The sequence below is a fragment of the Leucopleurus acutus genome, assembly GCF_964270905.1.
Source record: "Leucopleurus acutus genome assembly, chromosome: 20".
In the NCBI taxonomy this organism is placed as follows: Eukaryota; Metazoa; Chordata; class Mammalia; order Artiodactyla; family Delphinidae; genus Leucopleurus; species Leucopleurus acutus.
In genome coordinates this window covers 53,332,007-53,358,957 of record NC_139162.1, presented here as the reverse complement: position 1 = coordinate 53,358,957, position 26,951 = coordinate 53,332,007, and the positions used below count along the sequence as shown (strand labels likewise).

At 53.3% G+C, this 26,951-nt stretch overlaps 2 protein-coding genes and 1 pseudogene across 3 annotated transcripts; all 3 read left to right on the top strand.

Annotated features, from left to right (window-relative positions):
- Positions 1 to 11,547: 11,547 nt before the first annotated feature.
- Positions 11,548 to 15,688, top strand: KLK12 (kallikrein related peptidase 12; the record flags this gene model as incomplete). Its single annotated transcript, XM_082861932.1, has 6 exons — positions 11,548 to 11,561; positions 11,690 to 11,745; positions 12,184 to 12,343; positions 13,324 to 13,583; positions 14,466 to 14,599; positions 15,533 to 15,688. 6 exons carry the CDS (start codon positions 11,548 to 11,550, stop codon positions 15,686 to 15,688), a joined length of 780 nt encoding a protein of 259 aa, XP_082718058.1.
- A 3,116-nt stretch (positions 15,689 to 18,804) lies between these two features.
- Positions 18,805 to 21,364, top strand: LOC309977411 (kallikrein-11-like; annotated as a pseudogene). The gene is made up of 5 exons: positions 18,805 to 18,881; positions 19,319 to 19,469; positions 19,836 to 20,100; positions 20,667 to 20,806; positions 21,213 to 21,364. The product of its transcript is annotated as a kallikrein-11-like (transcript).
- A 2,190-nt stretch (positions 21,365 to 23,554) lies between these two features.
- LOC309977400 (kallikrein-10-like) lies at positions 23,555 to 26,951 on the top strand (the record flags this gene model as incomplete). The annotated part of the gene is made up of 6 exons (XM_082863493.1): positions 23,555 to 23,604; positions 24,051 to 24,155; positions 24,832 to 25,015; positions 25,656 to 25,927; positions 26,115 to 26,248; positions 26,799 to 26,951. Exons 2-6 carry the CDS (start codon positions 24,065 to 24,067, stop codon positions 26,949 to 26,951), a joined length of 834 nt encoding a protein of 277 aa, XP_082719619.1. The 5' UTR covers positions 23,555 to 23,604; positions 24,051 to 24,064.

Genomic DNA, 26,951 nt, shown 5'->3' with positions numbered 1-26,951 from the left:
GAGCCAGATAATCTAAATGTTTCTTGTCGCAGAGCTTGCATTCTAGCAGGAGGTCACAGACGAGAAACAGTAAACATCATTTAAAAGCAAAGTAGAGGGCTTCCCCGGTGGCGCAGTGGTTGAGAGTCCGCCTGCCGACGCAGAGGACACGGGTTCGTGCCCCGGTCCGGGAAGATCCCACATGAAAGATTGCTGGGGTGAATATAGCCAATATTTTATAAAACTATAAATGGAGCCTAACCTTTAAAACTTGTGAATCACTATATTGTATACCTGGAAATTATATAATATTTTACAGCAACTATACTTCAATTAAGAAAAAGAAAAAAGCGGGGAAAACACGATGGCTGGGGGGACTTCCCTGGTGGCACAGTGGTTAAAAATCTGCCTGCCAATGCAGGGGACATGGGTTCGATGCCTGATCCGGGAAGATCCTACATGCTGCAGAGCAACGAAGCCCCAGGGCCACAACTACTGAGCCTGCGCTCTAGAGCCACGATCTACAACTATCGAAGCCCACATGCCTAGAGCCCGTGCTCCGCAGCAAGAGAAGCCACCGCAATGAGAAGCCCGCACACCGCAACGAAGAGTAGCCCCTGCTCGCCACAACTAGAGAAAGCCCGGGCGCAGCAACAAAGACCCAGTGCAGCATTAAAAAAACAAAAAGAAGATTGCTGGGAAGTGGAGACTGCACCTTCTGTCATGGTGATACAGACACACCTTGCCTCTCATGTGTGGCAACCACCCAAGCTCTGCGGAGGCAAGGAGTTGAAAGCAGCTGTGTACTTGAGTAGCTCTGAGCCCCCAGAGAGATGAAGACACGGACCACCCTATAATTCTTGGCCTGCATCCTACTATAAAGCTAAGTAAAAATAGTTTAAAGTAATCTTCAATCTGATTTCCAACTCATATTCCCAGCTGTGATGGTTATGTACCCTATTTTATTGCTTCTTAGATGCACATCCGTTTCCCGTTTTTACAACCTCCGTAAGCGGGAGGCATCTTATAATTAGCTGAGTGTTATGTCTTAGCATTACGCCCTAATTTCATCGATGGCCCCTTCTTCTTTCTCAGTGGTATACAAAGTAATAGTGCCAATACTACTGAGGCATTTTAGATTGATGCAATAGGGTGTGAAGGCAGGTGGGTGTGGGTGAGGAGTCAGGTTTCAGTATTAAACAGGCGACCTTATTCCACCAAAGGTGGTGTGACGTTATTTCACACCAAAATACTGTGTTAACAGCCTATCCATGTTGCTGTCTGCCCATCTGGTTTATTACTGCTCACTGCCACGGTGTTGGTGTTTTCTCAACCTGTGTTGTCCAAGATGGTAGCCACTAGCCACATGTGGTCATTTAATTTTTAAAGTAAAATTATCTAGATTGAATGTGCATTACAATTCCATTCCTCGGTCGCACTCGCCACATTTCTGATGCTCTATAACCGTATGTGGCTGGTGGCTGCCGTATTGGACAGCACAGATAAATAGAATTCCATCATTGCGGAGAGTTCTGTTGGACGGGACTGCTTGAGTCTATACCTTTGCTCCTAGTGTGGTCCAGGGGACAGCAGTACCAGAATTATCTGGGGCTTATTAGAAGTCAGAGTCTTGGACCCCACCCCAGGTCAACTGAACCGGAATCTGCATTTTAACAAGACCCCCAGGGGTCTCAATGCTTATTAGAGTTTGAGAAGTACCACTCCGTGGTATACATCCACCATGTTTAATGACCCAGTCCGCCAGTGATGGACACCTAGTTTCCTTCTACTACCCAAGCAATACTGCGCTGACCATTTGGGGGCAGGCCCCTTATATAACTAGAGAAGACTTCTCTGGAATATCACAGAAGCAGGACCACTGGGCCAAAAGCCTTACTTTTAATCAATTTCACCAAGTACTGGCAAGTTTTTGCCCGGATAAGAAAGATTCATATCTCTCCACACCCTCAAAAATGCCTATCGTTCATTCATTCATTCAGCAAATATTTACTGAATCCTATTATCTGCCAGTTACTGCTCTAGGAACAAGGCAGGTAATATTGTTGCCCTCGGGGAACTCACTTCTGGAGGTGTGGCAAACAAGGGACAAGTAAATGAGTAAAACATGAAATATTGGGAATTCCCTGGCAGTCCAGTGGTTAGGACCCAGCACTTTCACTGCCATGGCCCAGGTTCGATCCCTGGTCAGGGAACTGAGATCCTGCGAGCCTCGTGGCACTGCCAAAAAAAACCACTAAATATTACAGACGGGAGCAAGTGCTTTGGAGAAAAATAAAGCAGAGTAAGGGGATAGAGAATGTCAGAGGAAGGTTCTAATTTTAAGTGGGTTATGCAGTGGGTGTTAACTCCGCAGGGCTATGTTGTCCGAACCCTGCAAATTACAAAAAGTAGTTAGGCCCTTGCCTGGCATCTGGGAGAGAACCTCTAAGCCTTTGTAATATTCTGCCTAATAACAGCGTCTTTCTTTACCTGGGGGCCTTGGGCCATGCCAGATAGTCTATCCTAACGGGATGATTTGTGATGGAGGTCTTGGGGCATATTTGACCCGAGAAGGAGCTGGAGACTAAGGCCAGCCATGCAGGCAGGCAGCCATGTGCCTATGTGACTGACCCCCAAGTAAGAAACAAAGACACCAAGGCTCAGGTGGACTTTCCTGGTGGGCAATCCTCTGTACGTGTTGTCACACGTTGTTGCCGGGCAAAGTAAGTGCTGTCTATACGACTCCTCTGGGAGAGGTCAGCTGGAAGCTCGTGCCTGGTCTCTCCTGGACTTGGCCCCATGTGTCTTTTTATTTTGCTGTAATAAATGAAAATCATGAGTGCAGGAGTTTTCCGAGTTCTGTGAGTCCTTCTAGTAATTCCCTGAACCCATCTCAGGGATCTCCAACTACAATGGTCAAGGAAGTCTTCATGGAGAGGAGGACAAGAACGGAAGAAACCAGGCAGACGTCTGGTTTGGAAGAGGGGTCCGGGGGTGGGAATTAAAGTACTAAAGTTCTGAGATGGGATTGTGCCTGACATGAGAGGGGCAGGAGAAGAGGAAGCGGTGGGTGACATCAGAGGACTACTGGGGCCAGATGGTCTGGGGCCCTGTTTTGGCCACCATAAGGAAACCTGACTTTCACTCTGAGGGAGGTGGGAGGCACTGTGGGCTTTCCAGAAGAGGCGTGGCCTGCCCTGACTTGCATTTTATAATAAAAGTTCACTCTGGCTGCTGCGTGTAAACAGTGTAGGCGGACAAGGACAAAAACAGGGAGACCAGATAAGAAGCTTGCATTAATCCAGATGAGAGATGATGGCGGCTGGGAGGGACCAGGGCGGCGAGGATGGAAGATGTTGAGAAATGGTCCGATTCTGGATCTATCTTGAAGGCGGCGCCGGCAGGGGTCGGTAACACAATGGATGTGTGGTGTGTGAGAAAAGGAATTCAAGGGCGAGACTGAGGTTTGGGCTGAGGAATGAAAGGACGAAGAAACTATTTACTGAGACGATCAAGACTGTAGGAGGAGCCCATGTGGAACACGAGAGGGGTGAAGGACAAGAGGTTGGTTTTGAACGTGAATCTATTGAGTAGGCAGTTGGATGTCAAGTTGAGCGTTTAAAAGCAAGGTCTGGCTGGAGACATAACATTTGGGAGTCATCAGCATGTAGATGGTATTTAAAGCCGCAGGAGCAGATGAGATCACTGAGGGAGTGAACATAGACAGAGCAAAGAAGAGGGTCAAATGCTCCAGCATGTAGAGATTGGGGGCGTGAGTAGAAAACAACACCAGTCATGAAAGAGAAGCAGTCAGTGAGTTATGAGGAAGACCAGGAGAAAGGTAGCGTCTCAGAAGCCGAGGAAAGACTTTGAAAGGCCAGAGAGTGAACCACTTGTTAAATGCTGCTGATATCTCAAGTAAGATGAACCCCAAAGAGCTAGCCACTGGGTTCAGCGCCATGGATCTTATTGGCACCCTTAAAAGAGGCGCAGTCGGTGGAGCAGTGGGGGTGGAAGCCTGCGTGGAGTGGGCTCAAGAGAACGGGAGGAGAGGAATGCCGGACAGGACATGCAGCCAACATTTTGGGGTATTGCAGTCAAAGGGAGCAAAACGGGTCAGGGGCTGAAGGAGAGCACAGAGGTGGAGAGAAGGTTTTTAAAAAATTCTGTTCATGGAACATGGGAGACATTGTAGCACGTTCGTATGTTAATGGAGAAGAAGAAAATTGATGATGCAGGCAAGGGAGCAGAGGACTGCTGGCTGGAACAGTGTCCTCGAGGAGGTGAGAGGGGATGGGGTACCTCGCACAAGTGGAGGTGTCTTTCTTAGACGGAGGTGAAGATTGTTCATCTATAGAATTGGGAGGGGGGCGGAGCATGTGGGCACGGATGCAGGTGGATGGCAAGTCTGACCTTTCTAGCGTTTGTTATTCTGATGGGTGAAAAGTGGTATTTCGTTGATGTGTGAGAAAGATGATGACTGGGACTGACATCCTTAATAACGTGGATCGAGCTCTAAAGAAGAAGTCACCTCAGTGTGTCAATTTCTTGCGCATCTTTCTCTCCAAAAGACCAAGTCTGATTTCTCCCCAGGCGTCTCTCCTTCTACCTCTTACATGGTCTTGCCTTTGTCTCTCCCTGCATTTCCTCTGCTCTCTCCCATCCACCTTGTTTTTCTGTCTCTGTGTATTTATCCCTTTGGGTCTTTCTTAAGTCTCCCCATCCCTTCACATCTGCATCAGGGCCTCTGCTCTGGGCATGGGTGTAGGGCCAACTTTCTCATCCCAGCCAGCAATTCCAACCAGAACTTCCAGTTCCTGCTTGACAAAGAACCTCAGTTTGAAGCCAAGCTATAGGGTGGGGGCCCCCGGGAACCTCAGGCTGCCTCAAGCGTGTCAAACTCTCCTCTAAGCATCTTCAGATATTAACTCATTTAACCCTGCTCTGTGAGGCAGGTGCTGTGGTTAGTGCCATTTTACGGAGGCACAGAGTGGCCATGTCACTTGAACTCAGCTCTGAACCACTAGGAACACTGTCTCTTTTTCTAGTCCTTTTTCTTTCTTGCTCTAGCCCTTCTCTCTGAGGGCGACAGACCCTGATCTATGTGACAGTACCCCTGGATTTGGTCTAACTGGCATGTGACTTTCAGCTACTCACTGAACTCCATGGGCTCCAGTTGCCTTATTGATCAAGTGAGGGGTAGAGTACCCCCAACTCTTGGTGGGTCCATGACCTCACTTCAACAAGAGTCAGCCAATCATTAGCCCTACTGTCAGTGTTGACCAGGTACTCACCCCTCCACAAATACCAAAGACAGCCACCCCACTGCAAGTTCCAGCCGTTCCCAAGGGAGAAAGACTTTTTCTGGAAGTGTGGACCTAGGCCACAAAGGAGCACAGGTTCCCCGACTTCCCACACAAACCTGTCACCTCACTTAACCCGCATCCTCCCTCCTGCCACTCAGCCTGAACCCAACTCAACTCAGAAAGAGTGAACTCGGTCCCTACTCTGGGTCCAGTCCTGGGAAGTGGGGTAATTCCAAAGTGGGGAAGGACAGTGGCTTTCTGTCACCATGAGAGGCACTCACAGCTATGACCCAGCACACTCCTACCAAAGCCCTACCCTGACGCAGATACTGGACCTCACATCTGGCGCTCATTAACAATGTCAACGCACAACACCAACTCAGCTGTATTTCAACACCTCCCCACCCAAATACTCAATCTTGGCCTCATCTCCAGCCCCAACCCAACTGGACTCTGTCAACAACATTATTCCCAGATCCCTCCCATCTACAGCTTAATTCTATCCCCAAACCCAACTCCAGCCCCATCCTCACCCCAGGTCCATTCTCTTCCCCAAACTCACCTGCATTCCCAGTGTAGTCGTCAGAGCCCCTCCCCCCACACCAACCACCATCTTAAACCCGACCAAACTTTTCTTCCTAGTGTAGGGAAAAACTGTGAAAGACTTTCAGATGGACCCAACAGATGTCATCAATGGAACACGAGGTGGGTTATCTGATCCTATGGGGTCTCAGCTTCTTTTACTGTCTTTGAGCTACTTTACAACTCTGTAAGTGATAAATAGTGGATCGTAGTGCAAATCATTCTCGTCCATACCGTGCACATGAGTTTTGTCAGGTGGAAGTACAGTTCTCTCCCCTCCATATAGAATAAGCCAGTTTCGCATCTATTGGTTAATTCATTTTAGCGCTTCTTATCGCCCGCGCACCGCAATGAAGAGTAGCCCCCGCTCACCGCAACTAGAGAAAGCCCGCACGCGGCAACCAAGACCCAGGGCAGCCAAAAATAAATTAATTAATTAAAAAAAAAAAGAAGGGCCTTGTGCTCATGATAAGGTGCTACCAACGAATTCAGTTCCCTCCATCGGAGGATTAAGAAGTCTCTCAGTCAATGAATAAACTTAGAAAAAATAGAACCTACTTCAGAGGGTTCTTGGGAGGATTGAGTTAGTATGTGAGAGCGCTCCCTAAGGAGAACGCCCGGTACGGAGTGAACGCTTACTAAGTGGTTGCTCTCATTAGTATTATTGTTGTTCTTATTATTGATGTCATTGTTATGCTTCCTCCAAGGCCCCAGTGCCAGAGCAAGACACCTTGGGTGGCAGCTGTGTATTTGAGGGAATGAGAGGTAGCCGCCCAAATCCTTCCCGTGGAACAGAAAATAATGACATAGCTGAGACGGAGATTCTGACTGCCAACAAGACCTTAATTCAAGAAGGCCAGCCAGGTGGCAGGCTTCTCAGACCACCCTCCTCCCTGCCGTCTCCAGGGACTTTGCAGCCACACGTCCTCTCCTCCCTGTTTTTGCCCAGGGGAGTTTTAAAATCCTGGGCAGGAAGGAATTTGGAGGCTGGTGGAGGGAGAGAGGAGGTGAAAAGACTGGGGAAGAGAACAAAGCAGAGAGAAGAGAGTCAAAGAGATAATGATACTTCCTGTCTTTGGTCCAACAGATAAAGCCCTTTCATGCCATTTCCCCAAGGCCCCGGTTGGGGAAATGTCAGCTCCCCATTTTACAGAAGTGTAGACCTAGACTAAGGAAAATCCACTGGTGAGTTGAATCCATCCAGGCTGATGGAGACACATTCCTGTATCTCTCTTCTGAGACCCTCTTCAGGGGCATCCCCCTCAAGTCTGGAAGGAGGGCCCAGACCGTGTTGAACCACTGCCCAATGTGGGAGGCCTTGTTTGAGGGACGAGGCAGGACTTACCAGGCAAATGGGAACAATACGCGTATAAGCCCGCAGTTCCGTTCTAACAAAGTCAACGCTAAGATGAAAGAAGCGGACGGGCTGTGAGAGGGTTGAAGAGGCCAGAGACCCAGGTCAGGTTTTTTGGAGGAAGGGATAAGGAAGGATAATGTAGCCATCCCACAGAAATAGGATGGAGTCCGCCATCCAAGAATTGGTTCAGAGGTCATGATTCGTGATGCCCCACATGGGGACTTCCCTGGCAGCCCAGTGGTTAGGACTCCATGCTTTCACTGCAGGGGCGTGCGGGTTTGATCCCTGATCAGGGAATCAAGATCTCACATGCTGCACGGTGTGCGCCCCCCGGCCCCCCACCCAAAAGAAACAAACAAACAAAACGATGCCACACCTGCAGCAAAGGGTTCTTTCTGCCCCTGTGGGGTGACCACAGTTGGCACTGTGAGTGTGGGTCTAGATGGGACCACCACCTTGTCCACTGAAAAAAAAAACGCACAACCTAAAAGGTGGGAATTACGTTTTATTCAGCAGACATGCTGAGGACTTAAGCCCGGGAGACGGCCTCTCAGAGAGCTCTGAGGGACAGCTTCAAAGACAAGGGAGGAACCAGGATATACACTGGAGCGTTAGCAACAAAAGCCAGATAGCCCGGAACATCAAGAGATTACCTCGTTAAAGAAAGTCAACAAACAAGCACCTCCAGTTAGTGAATTTCATGCTTTTCTATGTATGGGAAAATGCCAGAGCCTGGGCTCATTGAAATCACTCCTTTGATGTGCACCTCAGCTATGCAGGGCCAGTATCCCGTTTCTCTCCATCCTGAATCCCGGCAGGGCGCACGGTCCTCGGTGGCTGAAGTGGCTGTCGATGGCTCGACGGCTGCAACGTCCTTTGTTTACTGGTACTGCAGGTGACACTTTTTGTCCACGACCTCCGAGGTCTTTCTCATCTTGCCGTCTGGCTCACTGGCCCCGCGGCCACGCATTTTGAGCTGTGGTGCCTGCTGCTCTATTTGCTGAGACCTAAGGAGACTCCGTTGTAGATTTAACAGACCTAAGTCAGAAGTTTCCATAGTTGGTGTTCAGGAACGGGGTATGGGGCCCTCCTTCAAGTGGCCCTGGGTTGTGCATCTCCAGCCGGGACCTTTGTGCCTCTCTCCTGCCCTGAGGTCGGAAGGTGGGACTCTGAGTTCCAACCCCTCCAATCAATTGGTTGGTTCCCCTAGCAGCCAGCCCCCATTTCCTCCCCCATCCTGTCACTTCATTAACATAAACTCAAATAGGGTTACTGGGATTTATTATGAAAAGCAAAAGAGGCTCATCTTTCCCCTACCACTTGGGAAATTCCAAGAGTTGGGTTTTTTTAAATAAATTAATTTATTTTATTTTTGGCTGTGTTGGATCTTCGTTGCTACGCGCAGGCTTTCTCTAGTTGCGATGAGCGGGGGCGGGCTTCTCACTGCAGTGGCTTCTCTTGTTGTGGAGCACGGACTCTAGGCACGCAGGCTTCAGTAGTGTGGCACGTGGGCTCAGTAGTTGTGGCGCATGGGCTTAGTTTCTACGCGGCATGTGAGATCTTCCCAGATCAGGGATCGAACCCGCGTCCCCTGCATCAGCAGGCGGACTCTCAACCACTGCGCCACCAGGGAAGCCCTCCATCCATCTTTTGTTGCCTTGTTCGAGGACCCCAAGAAGAAGTGGTAGGTAGACATTTAGCTTCCTCCCAGCCCCACTTTTTAAAAAATTTATTTTATTGATTTATTTTTGTCTGCGTTGGGTCTTCTTCGCTGCGCGCGGGCTTTCTCTAGTTGCGGCGAGCGGGGGCTACTCTTGGTTACGGTGCACAGGCTTCTCATTGCAGTGGCTTCTCTTGTTGTGGAGCACGGGCTCTAGGCGCGTGGGCTTCAGTAGTTGTGGCACGTGGGCTCAGTAGTTGTGGCTCGCGGGCTCTAGAGCACAAACTCAGTGGTTGTGGCGCACGGGCTTAGTTGCTCCGCGGCATGTGGGATCTTCCCAGACCAGGGCTCGAATCCGTGTCCCCTGCACTGGCAGGCGGATTCTTAACCACTGCGCCACCAGGGAAGCCCTCAGTTAGTCATTCTTTTGCTCATTCACATATTTGGATAATGATTAACGATACAAGTTCTGGAGCCAGTCTGCCTCAGTTCAAACTCCAGTTCTGCCTCTTACCAGCTGTGTGACTTTGGGCAACCAGCTCCACCTAGCTGTGTCTCAGTTTCCACACCTATGATGGTATCCATGCCCTGAGACATCACCCCATGTGTTGGGATGCCTGAGTTGTCTTTAGGGAATGGGCTTCATGGTGAGCTTATGATGACGCCCAAGAGGAAAGCATGAGATACAGGGACTTGAGCGCTCCAGGGGCTCCCTGGATGAGGTGCCAAAGGTGCTCAGAGACTTTTCGGAAAGCAGGAGGTCTGTCTTCTTGGAGTCTCCAGCTACAAAAAGGGATTGACTTTATCCAGAAGCCACAAGCCGCAAGTCTGCGTGTCAAAAGAGAACCGCTAAGCAGTCATTCCCCACCCCCACTCCCTGCCGCCCCGGGCAATCACTAGCCTGCTTTCTGTCTCCACCGATCCGCCTTTTCCAGATATTTCATATAAATGGGATCATACGGTGTGTGGGCCTTTATGACGGGCTTCTTTCACTCCGCACAGTGTTTTCAAGGTCCGTCCACGTGTAGCACACATCAGTACTTTGTTCCTTTTTAGCTGAATAATACTCCATAGTATGGACAGACCGCCTTTTATTTGTCCATTCATCACCTGATACACATCAGTTTAACGGGTATGGGGTCTCCTTTGGGGGTGACGAACATGTTCTGGAATTAGTCGGTGGTGATGGTAGCATAACACTGTGAGTGCAGTGGAATTCTCGGCGTTGTAGACTTTAAAATGGTTCGAAGGCTGGATTTTATGTTATATACATTTTACTTCCAAAAAAAAATAAAAAGATAAGAGGAGAAAGAGAGGGATTCTGTCCTGAGTCTCTTTCACTCTCCCTCTCTCTGTTTCCTGTCCCCTGTCTCTCTTTCTCAGTGGACGGCCCTATGCAAACAACTTTCATGGAGTTAGATAAATCGACCTCCTAAGACCTGAATTTAAAAACTTCAATTAGAACCAAGCTTCCTTGGATCCCAGTTTGGAAACTCCTCTGTCTCCCCTATTTTGTTTTTGGCTTTTTATTTTGCGGTACACAGGCCTCTCACTGTTGTGGCCTCTCCCGTTGCAGAGCACAGGCTCCGGACGCACAGGCTCAGCGGCCATGGCTCACGGGCCCAGCCGCTCCGCGGCATGTGGGATCTTCCCTGACCGGGGCACGAACCCGTGTCCCCTGCATCGGCAGGCGGACTCTCAACCACTGCGCCACCAGGGAAGCCCCTCATGTGTAACTTTTTTCTTCCAATGCTATTTTTTTTTTTTTTTTTGGCGGTACGCGGGCCTCTCACTGTCGTGGCCTCTCCCGCCGCGGAGCACAGGCTCCGGACGCGCAGGCTCAGCGGCCATGGCTCACGGGCCCAGCCGCTCCGCGGCACGTGGGATCCTCCCGGACCGGGGCACGAACCCGTGTCCCCTGCATCGGCAGGCGGACTCTCAACCGCTGCGCCACCAGGGAAGCCCTGTCTCCCCTGTTTTGAAACCTCTTCCCTTTCCTCCTCTTCTGTCTCAGGCTCTCTCTGCCCTTGGTTTCCTTGACTCTCTCACTTCCACCCTGTTGCCCCTTCCATGAAACACTCAGGGAGGAGTCCAGGTATCTACCTACCCCACTCTCCCTGAGGCTTCATTACAGGAGTTGGGGAAGATCCCAGATCACCTTGCGTCATTGGCCTCAGGGCTGCTGGCTAGTTTGCCGAGGAGGGGAGAAGGAGAGGGCCTGGGTCTTCCCTCCAGAGCCATACTGGGGCCCCCGCCCCCCTCCATTTAACTGTAAACCTCACTAATTGTCATTAGCCAAGAAGAGTTTCTACCTGATTAGAGGGTGTCCCGCCCCATGTCTACCTTGTCTCCTTCCCTCAACCCGTAAATCGCATGAGCTGGGACAGAGTTAAAAGCTGTATCAGCTGCTGGTCTGGGACAGACAGACGGAAGGAAGAAGACAGGTGGTGCAGCATGACAGGTGGCTGAGAGACCAGGTGAACAGTAGGAGAGTTGCCTGATAGGGTGGCTGGCAGATGAAAAGACAAGCAGGCAGGGGGCCAGACAGATAGCAGAGAGACCGACAGGCTGAGATTGCAACAGTCACATGGAGGAACCGGCAGGCAGAGAAGCAAGGTGAGCAGGGGGCAGGCCAACACCAGTGAGGGGGTAACGCTCGGGGGATGGGTACAGAGAGGTATGGGCCTGTGGACCATCCCCTCCTCGTGGAATTGCTGGTGGAAGGGGAGGAGAAAGGGAGGGTCCACTTGACAGGGAAAAGGAGGGTCCAGTTGCCATCTCTGAGACGCCTCGCCTTTTCCCCAGAACCTGGAAGTGGACCACTACGGTGTCCAGCACCTTTTTTCTCCTGTGTTTGATTGGTGAGTTCCCCAGAAGGCAAGGAACCCTCACGAGGATGCCTGGCACTGAGGAGGGGAGGGAGGCTGGCTGACTCTATGCCTCCATTCACCTCCATCTCCAGGGGTCCTATGCACCTCGCTCTCCCTGTATCTTCCGATCCATCTCCCCTCTGTCTCTCCCTGTCACTATGTCTCTGTCCTTTCTCTCTCTGAATCTCTGTTTCGCTTATCTTTAAGCATCTCTCTCTCTTCCTCTTTGTGTCCTTTGGGTGTTTCACTGTGTCTTTATATATCACTGGGTCTGTGTCTCCCTGCCTGTGACTCTCTCTCTCTCTCTCTCTCCCTCTCTTGGTTTCTTTCTCTTGCCTCTTTCTTGTTCTTTCTGTATCTCTCTTTCTATCTGATCCACAGTCTCTAGGTTCCTGACTCTGTCTCTCTGGCCCATGCCATTGTCCTCAGGGCTCAGCCACGAGGGCACACAGAAGGTTTTTAAAGGCATGGAGTGTATCCCTCACTCTCAGCTTTGGCAGGTGGGGCTGTTTGAAGGTACACAGCTGCGCTGTGGGGGAGTTCTCATCGACCGCAGGTGGGTTCTCACAGCTGCTCGCTGCAGCAACAGGTAAGCCCCCCACTTGGGTCCCTGCCTACTCAGGGTGGGAAGGGAGGGTGATGGGGAGGGTAGCGCTGGGGGGAGGGGGCTCACAGGAGTAAGGAGATGGTCCTGCAACAAGAGGGTCTGAGGTTAGACAAGAAGCAGGACTTCTTCACAATGGGCCTGGGGTGGACCTGGGTGGGGATTGGTGGGGTGGAGGTCAGGGGAGGGCCCTGGAATCTGCCCACCCCCCCCCCAATGTTCCCTCATATCCCCCTTCCTTCCCATATGGTGTCATCAGTTCAGCATCTCCTGACCCAGTCTGAGTTGGGGACCCGTGTCTGACCCAAACTCTTTGCGCAGCTTCAGAGTTACATCTGGCGCCTCTCTGGGCCTCAGTGGTCCCATCTGTAAAATGAGGTCAGAGGTTACATCTGGCGCCTCTCTGGGCCTCAGTGGTCCCATCTGTAAAATGAGGTCAGAGGTTACATCTGGCGCCTCTCTGGGCCTCAGTTTTCCCATCTGTAAAACGAGGGGATTGGGATTTGTAGGTCTGATGCTCTCAATTTTTTTTCTTTTTCCAAAAGGGAAGTTTCAGACATGGAGAGACAGAGATATTTGGGGACAGGGAGGGACACCAGCAGGACAGAGTCCACTCATTATTCCCCCATTCGTTTAGTTGACAGTGTTGATGGCCCAGGCCACCTGCTGGGTGGTGGGAACAGGGCAGTGAATAGGACTAATGGATGTCCCTGCCCCCATGGCCATCACCAGCTAAGAGAATCAGAAAGTGACACACATGCGGTAGCATGGAGAGGAGCAATAGGACCAACACTAGAAATGGAAAGATGGCGATGGAAATAGAGACCAAGAGGCGGGAAGAGACAAAGAGAATGAGAGCAAGGGAATGAACAACCATCAAGGTGCAGAGCAGCAGAGAGAGGCAGGCGGGTCTGGGAGCCCCAGGCCAGCCCACCCTGCCCCTGCTGAGCCTCTGTGACCCCCAGCAGGTACTGGCTGATCCTGGGGGAACACAGCCTCAGCCAGATGGACTGGACCAAACAGATCCGGCACAGTGGCCTCTCCGTGACCCACCCTGGCTACCAGGCAGCCCTGCAGAACCAAGACAATGACCTCCGGCTTCTACAACTGGGCATCCCTGTTCCCTTGACCCGCAGCATCCGGCCCCTGCCCCTGCCCACGACCTGTGCAGTGGCTGGCACCAGGTGCCACATCTCGGGCTGGGGCACCACCAAGCACACAAGGAGTAAGGGGGTGCTGGGGTCAGGGGTCACGATTGGCAAAAGTTTGTGGCATAGGGTGAGAGGTCAGGAGTCATGCCATCTCAGAGGAAGGATGGGTAAAGTGTCACACATCAGGATTCATGCTTTAGGGTCTGAGATCATGGTGCGTAGGGGTCTTGGGAGTTAAAGAGGTTAAGTGGTTGCGTATGGAGTTAGGAGTCATGGGTCAGGGATGTGGTTAGAGGTCAGAGTGATGTTATCAGACTGGATGGAGCAAAAGACATATGTAGATAGGATCTTGGGGTCATGGGTCAGGTACTCTGATGTTAGTCATTGTAGAGTTGAGGTCGTGGGATCCAGATGTTGGCCACAATCCGAGGACGGAAACTGGGATTCGATCAAGGATCACTGGTCTGGGACTGGAAGCCACAGGGCTTGGTGTGTGGAGGTAGAGGTTAGGGGTCATGGAGTCTGGAGTCAAATAAACTAGGATCAGAGGCCACTTTGGAGGATTCAGAGCTGAGGCTGGAGGTGAAGGTGAAGACAAGGAACATGGGGCCAAGACACAGAGAGAAGACGTGAGGCCAAGTTGGGATCAAAGGGCAATAAGATTGAAGGTCAAAGGTCACAGTAGCTGGGATTGAAGGAGAAAGCCAGGTCTGGATTCACTGTATCTGAGTCGTAAGCTGAAGGTCAGGGAGACGGGGCCAATGAATTGAAATCAAGAGCTACTGTGTAATCGAGTCATAATCTGAAATTTAGAGCTTGGAGGATTGTAGTGGAGGTCATAGGGAGGGGGTGGGGTATAGACTTGTATTGGGTTTCCTTGAGAAGAGGGATGTGGCCTCTTTGGGGAGATGAGGGAAGCTTTGGGGGATCCTGCGGCATCCCTCTTCCATCCCCAGACCAGTTGTCAGACCGACTCCAATGCCTTAACCTCTCTATCGTCTCTAACGCCACCTGCCGGGCAGCGTTCCCCGGGAGAATCACGGACAACATGGTGTGTGCTGGCGGCATTGCTGGGGAGGATGCCTGCCAGGTGAGCGACAGCAGGCAACATCCGGGACAGAAAGTAGGGGAGGGAGAATTGGGGAGGTGGGGAAGGGGGAGAAGGTAAGTCAGGGAAAGGAGATGGGGAGAGAGATAAGGTCAGAAAGAAAGGGAGGCACAGGATGCGGGAGGGAGAGCCAGGGAGTGGAGGACAGAGAGAGGGAGGGCAGAAACAGAGAAGGAAAGATGGGTGGGGCACAAAGGGAGGGAGAGGAAGAGACAAAGACAGACGATGGGGGAGGGAAAGAGGCAGCCGGCATTTGGAGCTCAGGCAGGTAGCCGGCTGTCTCTCCAGTTCCGAGTCTTCCCCATACCATCCAGTTGGTGCTGGCCCAATTAAGAGCGAGAGATTCCAGGATGGAGGAGGAAGGGGGGCTGGAGGACTCGCTCACCCTGTAATTCTGCTACCCTAACCTCTCGGTCCTTCACAGAGGAGGCTGCCCCTCCCTACTGGCCAGGGCCCCAGCCACTGTCTTGGAGAGAACTCTTAAGGAGTCCCGCCCTCCTTCTCTAGGATTGGTCACTGGTACCGGTGCTCTCCTCCCTCATTGGTCAGGGCCCCAGCCATTTTCCTTGACACGGAGTCCCGTCCTCCTTCGCTGGGATTGGTCATTGGTGCCTGTGCTCTCTTCCCCCATTGGTTAGAGCCTACCCATTGTCCTTGAGGGAACGCTCTACCCAGCATAGAGCCCCGCCCTCCTTCCCTGGCGTTGGCCCCTAGGGACAGTGAGTTCTTCTCTATTAGTTAGTCATTGCTGTTGTCCTCTGGGAACTTGTGTGTTCTTTTTTCTCTGCTGACGAGGCTTGGAGCCACGGTCCTCAAGGCCCAGGAATGGGTGAGGGGGCAGGAGGCTGTGGAGAGGAAAACTGGAAAAGGGTTTCTCCCATATTCAGATCATGCTCCTTCTCCTCTGCCTTCCAGAGTGACTCTGGGGGTCCCCTAGTATGCGGAGGAGTCCTTCAGGGTCTGGTGTCCTGGGGATCCGTGGAGCCTTGTGGGCAAGAAGGAATCCCAGGGGTCTACACCAATATTTGCAAATACGTGGACTGGATCTGGATGGTCATGAGGAACAACTGACCTGCTCCCTCCACCTTCATGCCTCAGCTTGGGGGCCACTCTGACCCTCAGAGCACCAATACCTCCTCCATCATCACCCCCAGCTCCCACTCTTCTTGGACTGGGGATCTTCTTCCTGGAACTCCAACTCCAGCCAGCCCTTCTAAGACCCATGGTTGGGGGAGGAGGGAGTATACAATTATCTGGAATAAATATAACTGGAGGAGGGGCTGTGTCTGTCTGTTTGATCCCCCTGCTGGTTGAGATTGGAGGGAGAGTTACCCATCAGTTGCCCTACCCACAGGTGTAGAAATAGAGATCAGAGAGGGTGAGGGTTTTCCCTCAGGGGCCACACAGGAATGGACTAGAGAAAGTTACTTATAACAGTAAAAAATTAAGGCCATTTTTCTCCATCTGCCGCAACAGGAACACTGCCTAGAGCTTATAAGCCGAAATGGGGGAAGGGTGTGTGTGGACAGGATTGTTGGCTGCAAAATACCAAATGAAAACTGCAAAATCAAAATCCACTACCATTTAATTGTGTCTATAAAACGTAACCTTCTTCCAACTAGCCAACTGCAACTTGGCTCAGCTGGAGTTGAGGACGTATTATACTTAATGTGGGGTGCGGGTTTGCTTTAATACATCTGCGATGATGGAGGGTGGGGTGCAGCCTTGGAAAGCAAGAGGACCCAGCCTAGGTCTAAAAATAGTTCTGCCCACCTCTCAGCTTCTGTCTTCACAGCCTCTCCAGGAGTTGGAAAGAGAATTTCTTCTCCGCAATGAATGGAAGGGAAATTTGAGGTGGGAGAGGGTGAGGGGTGACTGTGGCAGCTGTGGGAGCATTTGCTGACTGCCTATTGTACTTGGCTCTCCTGGAGTCATCATCCCAACCCCCTGAGGCAGGGCTGTCACCCCCATCTCACAGATGAAGAAACTGAGCCTCGCCGGGGTGGAGTCTCTCGTCCCACATCACTGTGGTAGGAAGAGGCAGTGCCGGGGTCTGGGGCCAGGGCTGGCTGCTGTGAGAACCCAGGCTTACCCCGTAGTCTTTTTTTTTTTTTTAAGTGGTACGTGGCCCTCTCACTGTTGTGGCCTCTCCCATTGTGGAGCACAGGCTCCGGACACTCAGGCTCAGCGGCCATGGCTCACGGGCCCAGCCGCTCCGCGGCACGTGGGATCCTCCCGGACCGGGGCACGAACCCGTGTCCCCTGCATCGGCAGGCGGACTCTCAACCACTGCGCCACCAGGGAAGCCCCTACCCCGTAGTCTTGCTTCACATGTCGTTAGGGGAGAGAGGAGGGTGAGACGGAGAACTAACTGATAAACAAGCTGGGAGAAGTAGGGATCGTCACTTGAGTTCTGAAGACGAGGAAATTGAGTTGGCTCAGATTTGAGAAGTCATTGGACCTACGTCACAGAGCAAGTAAATGCCACAGTGGGATTCTGAGGACCCTGGGTTCCTGGTAGCCTAAGAGGCTGGCAGATGGGAGTGGAGGGAAGGGTCGGCAGAGAAGTAAAGCCCCAGAGGAGCTCTGGGGGTTGTGGTACCTGCCCAGGGCTGACTTCCCTTTCCTGGGCCTGGAATCTCACAGGCCCCAACTTGCCTTCCCCACCCTCCTGCCTGCCCCTTCGGCTGGCAGCAGCCCCACCTGTGTGACATCCCAGTCCCCCCACCCCGCTCCTTGGAATGATGAAGGGAGGGGCCAGAAGGGGCCAGGGTCCCACCTGGGCTCGGGCTGTGGGGAGGGAGGGGCTGGGAGATGAGGATGGAGAGGGATTTAGACACAGAAATGGAGGGAGGGAGAGAAAGAGACAGGGATGGAGGCAGGCAGAGACAGAGACACAAAGAAAGATATAAAGCATTAGAGGAGATGTGCAGAGAGACACGGGGAGAGAAGAACAGAGTTAGACAAAGAGAAAAAGGCCCAGAGACACATAGGTACAGAAAGAAAAATGACACACACATACATACACACAAAGAATTACAGAAATGTGGGAGAGGTAAAGAGAGACAGGGAAGGATGCAGACCGACGGACGGACACAGAGGTGTGGGGAAACAGAGAAGCAGAGAGAAGAGGGGCTTGGGGAGGTGACAGTGACAGGTGGGCAGCACCTCCAAGGCCCAGGCCTGGACTGGGGAGGGCTCCCACACACCCCGCCCCCAGGGCAGTAAGGCAGGGCTGGGAAGCCCAGTCATCCTGGGCCTGTGGGGGAGGGGGTGTGTGGTGAGGGGGCACCCCTGCCTGCTCGCCTTCCTGGTGCCTCCCGCTCCGAGACCCAGCCTGCCGCGTCTGCCACCACTGCCAGGCCCCCAGAGCTCCAGCCCCAGAGCCCGTGAGTCCAGAAGGGAAGGGAGGGCTCCCCTCCAGGCACCTGCCCTGCCGAGTGTGCCAGGCCTCTGCCCCAGCATCATTTCTCCTTCTGCTCAGTACTTCTTGGGGTGGGGGCGATTGTGTCTCTCTGCCTTGATCTGCATCTCCAGCAGCTGCCCCCCAACCTCAGTGTCTTGCAACCCCACCTTCAGTCACTGAGTCCAACCCTCCAGCCCCACTCCCGCTGGCCAGGGCAGCTAAGGGCACTGGCCCTTCCAGTGATCAGCCCTTCTCTGCCTCACTGTTCTTCAAAGGGGCAGGGGTTCAGCAGGGTGGGGGCCAGAATGATGTCCCAGGCAGAGCCCCCTACTGTACCCCAGGTAGGTTTCAAAGGGCTCATATCACCCTGGCGTGGTTACTGAATGGAGTCTGGTTCCCTTTATCCTCCCACCCCAAGCTGCTGGGCCCCAGGTCTCAGGTGGGTAAGAAGGAAAACATTTTCCAAACCACCTACGAGGTCCCGTGGCTGATTTAAACGGAGCCAGCCTGTCGCTTGCCCTGGGCAATGCCTTCCCAGCAACTTGGGTATGAGAGGCTCTAACTGGGATTAGGCCCCTGCAAGGCCACACTCCATACCAAAGATTTATTTTAAAAGTTTGGAGGTTGGGATGCTGTGTGAGCCAAGGGATTCCTCACACCTGGTTGTTTCTCCCTGGGGGGAGCCGGAGCAGGTATGGGGGAGAGAGAGGGCGTGAACCAGCCCTAAATCTCCCCATGGAGTGATTTGGCCCCTTGTCCCTCCTTGTTCCCAGAAGAACCTGGGGCCTGCCCTGCCCTCCTCCAGGCCATGATGATTCTGCAATTAATCATGTTTGCTCTGGTGACAGGTACGGTGGAGATGGGGATGGGCAGGGGTCTCCCTCTCCAATCTCTAGGATTCCCAACCCTCTATGTCTAGACAATGACAGGGCTGATATTAAAAATATAGAACAACCATAGGGCATCTGAATGGATATATGAGCCATAACAAGGTCCTGGATGCCCGTTGCCTTCCAAAGGTGTAATCTCTTTAGAGCTAGAATGGGGAGAGTCCAAGAGGGTCCCAGAGGAGGGACCGGGGCAGCTGGGGTGGTGCGGGAGACATTCAAAGAGCTCAGGAAAGTGGCTACTGACCGACGGGTGTGGAAGGATTTCAAGCATTTAATACCCAGCCTGTCCATTCAGTGCGTCCCCACAGGACACCAGGCTATGGTCCGGCCCCCGCCGCCCCATTTCTGGGAGTCGCCTCATGGCCGAGCCCCCTCTTTTGCCCTCACCCTCTCTGGGACATGTAGGGGAGAGACCAGGATCGATAAAGGATGAGTGCTCTCCTCATTCCCAGCCGCCCTGGCAGGCGGCTTTGTTGCAGAAGACACAGCTGCTCTGTGGGGCAACCTCATCGCCCTCAAATGGCTCCTGACGGCAGCCCACTGCCACAGGCCATGAGTGCGGGGGCAGGGGCGGGGCTGGGAGGGGGCTGGAGATGGAGAGGTGGATAGAGAAGGGCTTGGGCTTGGGGACAATGTGTATGGGGCGGGGGAAGCGGGGTCAGAGACGGGCACTGATGATGGGGATTGGGTTGGGATTGAAGACGGAAGGATGAATGATGTTGGAACTGGCATGGTGTTGGGAATGGGGTTGGATGCTGGGCTGGCGATAAGGTTTTGGTGGGAGATGGGGATGAGTTTGGAAGTGGAGCTATGTTTCTTCATTCTCTTCATCTCGCCCCTTCCCCCCCCACACACAATGTCACTCTCCACTTCCTGTCTCTCCTTCCCCTTCCATCTCTGACCACCATCTCTCTCACTTCAGCTGATATGTAGCTCATCTGGGAGAACACAACCTCCAGTGACGGGATGGCTGTGAGCGCACCCAAGCAGCCATTGAGTCCTTCCCCCACCCAGACGTCAACAGTAGCCTGCCCAAAAAAGCCCACTGCGGTGACATCACGCTGCTGAACATGGTGGCCCCAGCCTTCGTCATCTGGGCCGTGCGACCCACAGGGTGTCATCACACTGTGTCACTGCTGGCACCCGCTGCCTCATTTCCGACTGGGGCACCACATCCAGCCCCCAGTGTAGGGGCTCCAGAGAGGAGCGTGATGGGGTGTGGGGTGGGGGAAGGTGTTTATGATTGTGGAAGGAAATAGGGAACCAGAGGAACCTTCCAAGATGAGATTCATAGTGACACAAGAGGGTGCTACCTGGAGGTGTCAATAGTGGGATAAGTTGAAAGGAAGTGTGGAAAAGTAAGGGCTGGGGGGTGCGGAGACGAAAGTTTGGGCCTTGGATTCAGGCAGACATGATGTGCAATTTCAGATCCACAACCTGCTAGTTGTAGGTCCTTAGGCAAGTCTCTGAACCTTGGTTTTCTTCTCTATAAAATGAGAATAGTCACATCCACCTACTAGAGCGGGATTAGACATCATGTTTATAGAGCAACTGACATAAAGAGTTTTACTTGATAGCGTTACTGTTGCTATGGTTACAAGCAGAGAGGTGAGTAGACTGCAAGCAAGAAGGACAGGAACTGGATTCAGAGCAAGGTCCCTGGTTCTCTGCTGGGTTCAGAGCAAGCCCTGCCCTGTGGGGAAGGGGAACAAAGGGATCTAATTTTCTGTACCCCCTCATGTCATTTCTACAGTGCACCTCCCCCATACCTAGCGATGTACCAACATGACCATCATCGAGCACAAGGAGTGTGAGGACGCCTACCCTGGGGACATCACGGGATGTACCATGGGATGTACCAGCGTTCGAGAAGAGGGCAAGGACTCCTGCCAGCTCAGAGGGCAGGGCTTGGGTCTCCAGTCACATTTCCATTCCCATCTCCAACCTCAACCATGTCTTCATCTACATCCACAATCTCATCCCCAACCTCAACGCCACTCCCCCCTGCAACCCCAAATCCACCTCCACTCCCAGGTCCCATTTCTAACATAAACACAATTCCCAGCTCCATTCCCAGTCCCACCCCTATTTCCGACCCAAATCAATTTTCCACCCTAACCCCATCTTTGTTCTCACCCATAACTCTAACCTCATCCTCAATCCCACTGCCAACCCCATTTCAACCTCCACCTCACTTTCAACACAATTCCCCCCTCCTCCCTAACACCATGTCCAACCCTTTCCCCTCTCCTGAGGCCTCCCCTCCTCTCTGACTGGTTCTCTTCCTCCCCATCTCCAGGGTGATTCCGGGGGCCCACTGGTCTATAATGGGTCTCTTCAAGGCATCATCTCCTGGGGCCAGGATCCATGTGCTGTCAGCAGAAAGCCCAGGGTTTACACAAAGGTCTGCAATATGTGGTCCGGATCCAGAAGACTACAGAGAACAATTAGCCAGGACCAGCTCATCACGGCCCAATCCCCTGATCCCTACTTGGTGCTGTGGTACCTGTTCATTCTGTTAATAATGAAGCCTGAGCCAGGACCCCTTTATATACTTTTCCGGGGGCCTTCTTGACTATGAGAGATGCTGTACCTTAATAATCAATTTGGAGTTTGGGGTTAGGAGACCTGGGTTCTCCTCCTGCCTCATACTAACTTGTGACTCTGGGAGTGAAAACAGTTGTTTGGTTCACTGTTGTACCTCCAGTCTCAAACACAATTCCTGGCACACACCAAGGTTTCAGTAAATATTTACTAAACAAATGAATCTTTTGAATACTTACTATGTGCCAGACCCTGCTGGTCCAAGGGCTTTTAAATGTATTGACTGATGTAATCTTCACAAAACCCTACAAGGTTGGTGCTATTATTATTATACCCATTTTGCAGCTGAGGAAACTGAGGCACAGAGAAACGAAGTCACCCGTTCACGATCACAGAGCCAGCAAGTAGAAGAGCAAGGAATCTGAAGCAAGGTGATTTCTTAACTGACAAGCAATACTACCTTGATTAAGGCTCCATTCCCTGGGACTTCCCTGGTGGTGCAGTGGTTAAGAATCTGTCTGCCAACGCAGGGGGTATGGATTCAAGCCTGGGTTCGAGCCCTGGTGTAATGAGGACCCAACGCAGCCAAAAATAAATAATTTTTTTTAAAAAAAGACTCCTTTCCTTATCTGTAAAATTGTGCATGCAAAAGTATGATAGTACACAAAGTCAGTCAGCCTGCACATAGCTAAGACCCAATAAAAGGGAGCTATCATTGTTTTCTTTCCAACCTCTGCAATAGGTAATAGGTAGTTCATCGAGACCTGAGCAGGTCAGTACAGTAGCCACTAACCATACATGGCTATTTAAATTAAAACTGCCTAAAGTCAGAAATGTAATTCTTCATCTAGAGGGGTGGTATAGGGAGGGTGGGAGGGAGACACAAGAGGGAATGGATATGGGGATATATGTATATGTATAGCCGATTCACTTTGTTATACAGTAGAAACTAACACACCATTGTAAAGTAACTAAACTCCAATAACGATGTTAAAAATTTTTTTAAATTTTTAATTAAAAAAAATAAATGTAATTCCTCAGTTGCACTCGCCACATATCAAAAGCTCTCTAGCCACATGTGGCTGGTGGCTACCGCGTTGGATAGCACAAACGGAGCACTTCCATCACGGCGGAAAGTTCAACTGAACGGCGCTGTGCTGGACAACCTCTAGAGTTAACTGACTTCTCGCTGGAGAAGATGCTTCACAAATAGTCCAGAACTCGGGGTCTCTTCTGATGTTCTGCTCACCTTGCAGGGGAGGCAGTGGGCATGAGCAGTTAAGAGCCCAGAGCTGGAACTGGGCGTCTGGGTTGTTAAATGGACTTGCTGTGTGACCTCCTGTGAGTCACTGCCCTCTCTGAGCCTCCCATTCCTCACCTGAAATGAGGGAGCTGGCTGAAGTGACACTGATGCCCCTTGTAGCTTTTGGCCTCCTGTGATTCACGGGCCTGTGTGTCACCTGGAGACATGAAGAGGGCAGGAAGTATGTGAAGTGACCACACATGGGCTAGTTGCTGGGACACACGACGCTGCTCTGGCCGTGGATGAGGGCTCAAGCACAGAGCAGCCCTCTGGGTCTGCATCTTCCTCTTCCCTCTCTGTGTTTTCTTTCCCTTGTTTGTGTGCATCTCTTGTTCCTACTCTTTCCTTCGATCTATCTTATCTCTCTGCCTCCCTCTTTCAGGGTCAGCATTCTGGCTTTTCTCATTATGCCACTCTAGGTATGCACGTCCCTGTTTATCTATTTTCCTCTCTCTCGCTTACAGTCATCGGTCTCCGACACTATCCCCGCGACCCCCACGGCCCCTGGGGATGTGGCACCCTCTTTCCCCATCTGCGAAGACTTCTTGGAACAGGGACCTGGGGAACCTCCATGAAATCCATCTCTAAAAAGGGTGTTTCGGGCACTGGGAGAAGCCTGTATTCCCGGGCCCCTCCCAGAGCAGGAATCCGGGGCCCAGGTTGGGTGCCAGCCTCACCCAGGGTGTAATTAGGGAGAGGGAAAGGGAGGAGGTAAATCCCTGGGGGGAGGGTGGGGAAAAGGGCTCTCCGGGGTTAAAAGGGAGGGCCTGAGAGGGGTCCCTGGGCAGAGGGTTCCGGCGGCCCACACGGCAGGACTGAGGCACTTCCGCTCCACGACTCCCAGGTGAGCGGCATGCACCTCACCTTGGTTGGGGTGGGTCGCGAGAGCACAGGTGGGGACCCTCGGGTAGCGGGCGGGAGACTTGTTCCAGCCTTAGTTTCCTTATCTACGGGACGCACTTCGGAGCCTCGCATCCCCAGCCCACCTGTGAAGGTAGGCGAACCCCGAAGCGCTGAGAGGCTGGCAGCCGGGACAGCCCCGGCCAGGAGAGCGCTCCCCTCGGGCGCAGGGAGAGCAGGACGCCAGAGCGGCGTCATTAGGGTATTTGCGCCCATTGCGCCTGTTCAGGCCCCGATCGCCCGTCTGCCCAGCCCTGCGTTTGTCGGCCGCAAGTTAAAGGGGTCCCCGCGGGCTGGGGTGGCCCAGGACGGGCGGACGGGCGTGGCAGGCGGGGGTGTCTGACCCGGCAAGTGTGTTGAACCGTCCCCCGCCCACCCGCACCCCCCCAGCCTAGGTCCTGGCCATGAGACCCTCACACCTCCGCCTCTCCGCCGCCTCCGGCCCTTGGGGCCTCGAGAACCTTCTGCTGCCGCTACTGATGGCGCAACTCTGGGGTGAGGCCGGGGACAGGGCTCGGCGGGAGGCGCCGGACACCGGGGGCGATGGCAGAGTGGGCTCTTATCACCAAGCCCCGCACACTTCTCCTCCCCTTGGGACCCCAGCACTCACCCACAGATCCGGAGAAGTCCCGCCCCAAGTCAGACCCGCCCCTCCTCTAGCTCCGCCCTAGGTATCCCGCCCCCTTCACTCTTCCGAGATCCGTACTCCCCCTTTCTCCTCGCCGCGTCCTTTCCCCGCCCCTTCTTCCTTCGCCCGATTTTACCCCAAGTCTTGCCTTAAGAGCCCTCTGCCCTCACCCCTTCTTCCCACCCACCAGGACCTGCTTTCTATCCCCGCCCCTTTCCGCCCCGCCCACCTTAGCCCCGCCCCTTCTGCCCCGCCTTGTTGCATTCCTGACCTCTTCAAGCTCGCTGCAGCGTCCCTGCTCCTCCAGACCCAACCTGTTAGGTCGCCTTACTCCATTCTTAACCCCGCCTCCTTGCCCTTTCACGCCGTTCTTCTCCGCCCACTTCCATTCAGTTCCTTCAGGATCCCCAATTTCCACGTACACTCTCGGGTTCAGGCTGTTCCCCCCCCGAAGCCCCGTCCCATGGCCCCACTCGGATCCCGCACCCAGTGCTTGCCCTGCTGTCCTGCCTGCTCTGATCTCCACCTCCTTTCTTTCTCCAGTCGCGGAGGCTCTGCAGCTCCCCGGAAACGACACGCACTCGCTCTCCGTGGCCTCCAGCGCCCCTTGCCCTTACAGGTCGCAGCCCTGGCAGGTGTCCCTCTTCAATGGCTTCTGGTTCCACTGCGCCGGCGTCTTGGTGGACAGGAGTTGGGTGCTCACGGCTGCGCACTGCGGGAAAAATAAGTAGGGAGAGCTGCTTAGGGACGCTACGGAGGGGCTGTGGAGGCAGGTCCCGGGGAGGGGGCGGGAAGGGCTGGGGTACTTGAGGGTATGGAACTAACAGCTCGATGTGGGGTCGGCCCTGGAGGGCTTCCTGTAGGAGGAGAGGTGGGCTTGTGCTGTGGCCACGAGGGGGCAGTGTGGTCTTTCTCAGAGTTTCTGGGCCCATCCAGAGCCACTGACCAGCTGATTCTGCTAGGGTTCCATTTAGGTGTAGATAGTTGTTTGCAGCAGACAGAAGCCAGGATCTGGTGCGGTTAGGACTTCAGAACTAAAAGAAATTGTTCATCTCATGAGTCCCCACTGAGGGAGGAAGAAAAGGGTAGGTTTACCAAGGTAGACCCTCTGCCCTCAATTCCTGCAGAACTCAGGGACCCAAACACCTGATCGTGTTTCCCCATGTCCCCCCAGATCAGGTCTCCAGCTCCCTTCTCCCCTACCCACTCCTCCCTCAGACCCAGGAGTCCCAGCCCCCAGGCCCCTCCCCTGCCAGGACCCCAGTGTCTATCCCCACCCCACTGCCTGTACCCTCCTTCCCAGGGACTCAGGCTTCAGTCTCAGTCCCAGTGAAGGCTTTGCATCCATGAGACTCTTCCCTCCCCAGGCCTCTGTGGGCTCGAGTTGGGGATGACCACCTGCTGCTTCCCCAGGGAGAGCAGATCCGCAGGACCTCTCTTCCTATTATCCACCCCAAGTACAAGGGCTCGGGCCCCATCCTGCCCAGGCGAACAGATGAGCATGACCTCATGCTGCTGCATCTGGCCATGCCCGTTGTGCTGGGGCCTCGAATCCATCCTCTACGCCTGCCCTACCGCTGTGCCCAGCCCGGAGACCAGTGCCAGGTCGCTGGCTGGGGCACCACAGCCTCCCGAAGAGGCAAGAGCTGGGGGCCCTGGGGCCTGTATCTTGGGGAAGGAGGACGAGGGGCCTGGACTCCTGGGCCTGAGGGAGGGGCATTTGGGAGCCTGAGGCCTGTGTTGGGAACAGTCTGGGTATCTGGGCTCTTGGATCCTGGAGGATTGGGGGCCGGACCCCAGGATTACCTGATGTTTTCTCCCATCAGTGAAGTACAGCAAGCGCCTGAGCTGCTCCCGTGTCTCTATCCTGAGCCCTGAGGAGTGTGACGTCTTCTATCCTGGCGTGGTCACCAACAACATGATATGTGCAGGACTCAGCAAGGGTCAGGACCCCTGCCTGGTAGGAACTGGCCAGAGAGAGTCTCTGACTCATGGGAGCAGCATAGGGAGGTTATGGGAAAGCAGACATCCCCAACCCCATAGCTACTCCCAGCCCAATTTCATCCCCACGTCCAGCACTATCCCATTCCTACGCCAACATCAACCCCATGTCCAACTCTACCTCCTTGGGTCCACCTTCTCATGCCCAACCCTGTCCCCAAGTCTACTCTCAAGCCAATCCCCAGCCCTAACCCCCTTCCCACCCCATCCGCAACCACATTCCCATCCTCAAGCCATGCCTAAGCCCCTACCTCAGCCCTATCTCTAGATCCAGCTCCATCCCTCACCTACCAAGAACTACAGTCCCCGCTCCATCGACTCTCCATTCTCATCCCCCACCCAATGCCCCCAAACCCCAAGTCCAACTCCATCACAACCCCACCCCACCCCCAACCCCAACCCAGCTCCAACCCTACCCAACACCTCCCTTCCCCATCACTACCCCAGCCCCCAAGTGGCAGCCTTTCCACTGGTGTATTTATTTGATCTCTCCTTCCTCCCACCCCCAGAGTGACTCAGGTGGCCCTCTGGTCTGTGATGAGACCCTTCAGGGCATCCTTTCATGGGGAGTTTACCCCTGCGGCTCTGCTCAGCGTCCAGCTGTCTACACTGAGATCTGCAAATACCGCGACTGGATAGAGAAAACCATCGGCTCCAAGTGA